Source organism: Myotis brandtii, unplaced genomic scaffold (assembly GCF_000412655.1).
Source record: "Myotis brandtii unplaced genomic scaffold, ASM41265v1 scaffold329, whole genome shotgun sequence".
Lineage (NCBI taxonomy): Eukaryota > Metazoa > Chordata > Mammalia > Chiroptera > Vespertilionidae > Myotis > Myotis brandtii.
Genome location: NW_005362676.1, coordinates 823985 through 824954, shown reverse-complemented (window position 1 = coordinate 824954; position 970 = coordinate 823985). Strand labels below are relative to the sequence as shown.

The window sequence follows — 970 nt, the reverse complement described above, 5'->3', positions numbered from 1 at the left end:
AAATATATTTTATTGATTTTTTACAGAGAGGAAGGGAGAGAGATAGAGAGTCAGAAACATCGATGAGAGAGAAACATCGATCAGCCGCCTCCTGCACATCTCCTACTGGGGATGTGCCCGCAACCAAGGTACATGCCCTTGACCGGAATCGAACCCGGGACCCCTCGGTCCGCAGGCCGACGCTCTATCCACTGAGCCAAACCGGTTAGGCAGTAACATCTATTTTTTAAAAAACAAAATAAAATAAAACCAGAGGAAGAAGCAATTGGAGGCCCCTGGGTTGAGCCCTCGCTTCTTCCCTTCTGCCCTTTAGCTCCCCGGCCGAATGCCAGGCCGCCGGGGGACAGTGGCACAGGCCATGGGCACTGGTGAACTGACCCCGCCCGATGTTGAACTTGGCCCGTGCGAGATGGTTCCAAAGTTTCATTTAAGAGGCCCGGTGGCGGCACCAGACACCATCTATTCTCCTCGTGAACGAGGCCAACGCCGAAATGTGGGTCAGCTCTCGTTACGGCCCAGCCTGCCACGCACATTCCTGCAGGACGAAGACACGCTGGCCCTGGTCAATGGCCTCCTTATAAGAAGAGGAACGGCCCTGACCGGTGTGGCTCAGTGGATAGAGCGCCGGCCTGCGGACTCAAGGGTCCTGGGGTCGATTCCGGTCAAGGGCACAGGCCAGGGTGATGGGCGCAATCCCCAGTAGCCAGAGCGGTGATTCTCTCTCATCATTGATGTTTCTCTCTCTCTCTCTCCCTCTCCTTTCCTCTCTGCCATCAATAAAAATATATCTTTAAAAAAAAGCCACTAAGTCTGGGGCTCCCTGAATCTAGTGACCGTAGGTATTTTCTCGTTGAGGTTCCAGGACACTTTTCTTAAATCGCTGGACACAGACTTTTCGTCCTTGTGACACACATTCGGTGTTCTCCGGGGATCGAGAACTCATGGCTCCCCTGAGACAGATAGAAGTCCC

The 970-nt window shown here is 53.4% G+C and overlaps 1 protein-coding gene across 1 annotated transcript in view; it reads right to left on the bottom strand.

Moving 5' to 3' along the window:
* The window catches only part of PCSK6 (proprotein convertase subtilisin/kexin type 6), a 52255-nt gene that overhangs the window by 26490 nt on the left and 24795 nt on the right, over positions 1 to 970 (bottom strand). The window contains exon 9 of the mRNA XM_014543570.1: positions 532 to 535. Within this exon, the coding sequence (XP_014399056.1) occupies positions 532 to 535 (4 nt within the window). The remainder of the gene's footprint in view (positions 1 to 531; positions 536 to 970) is intronic.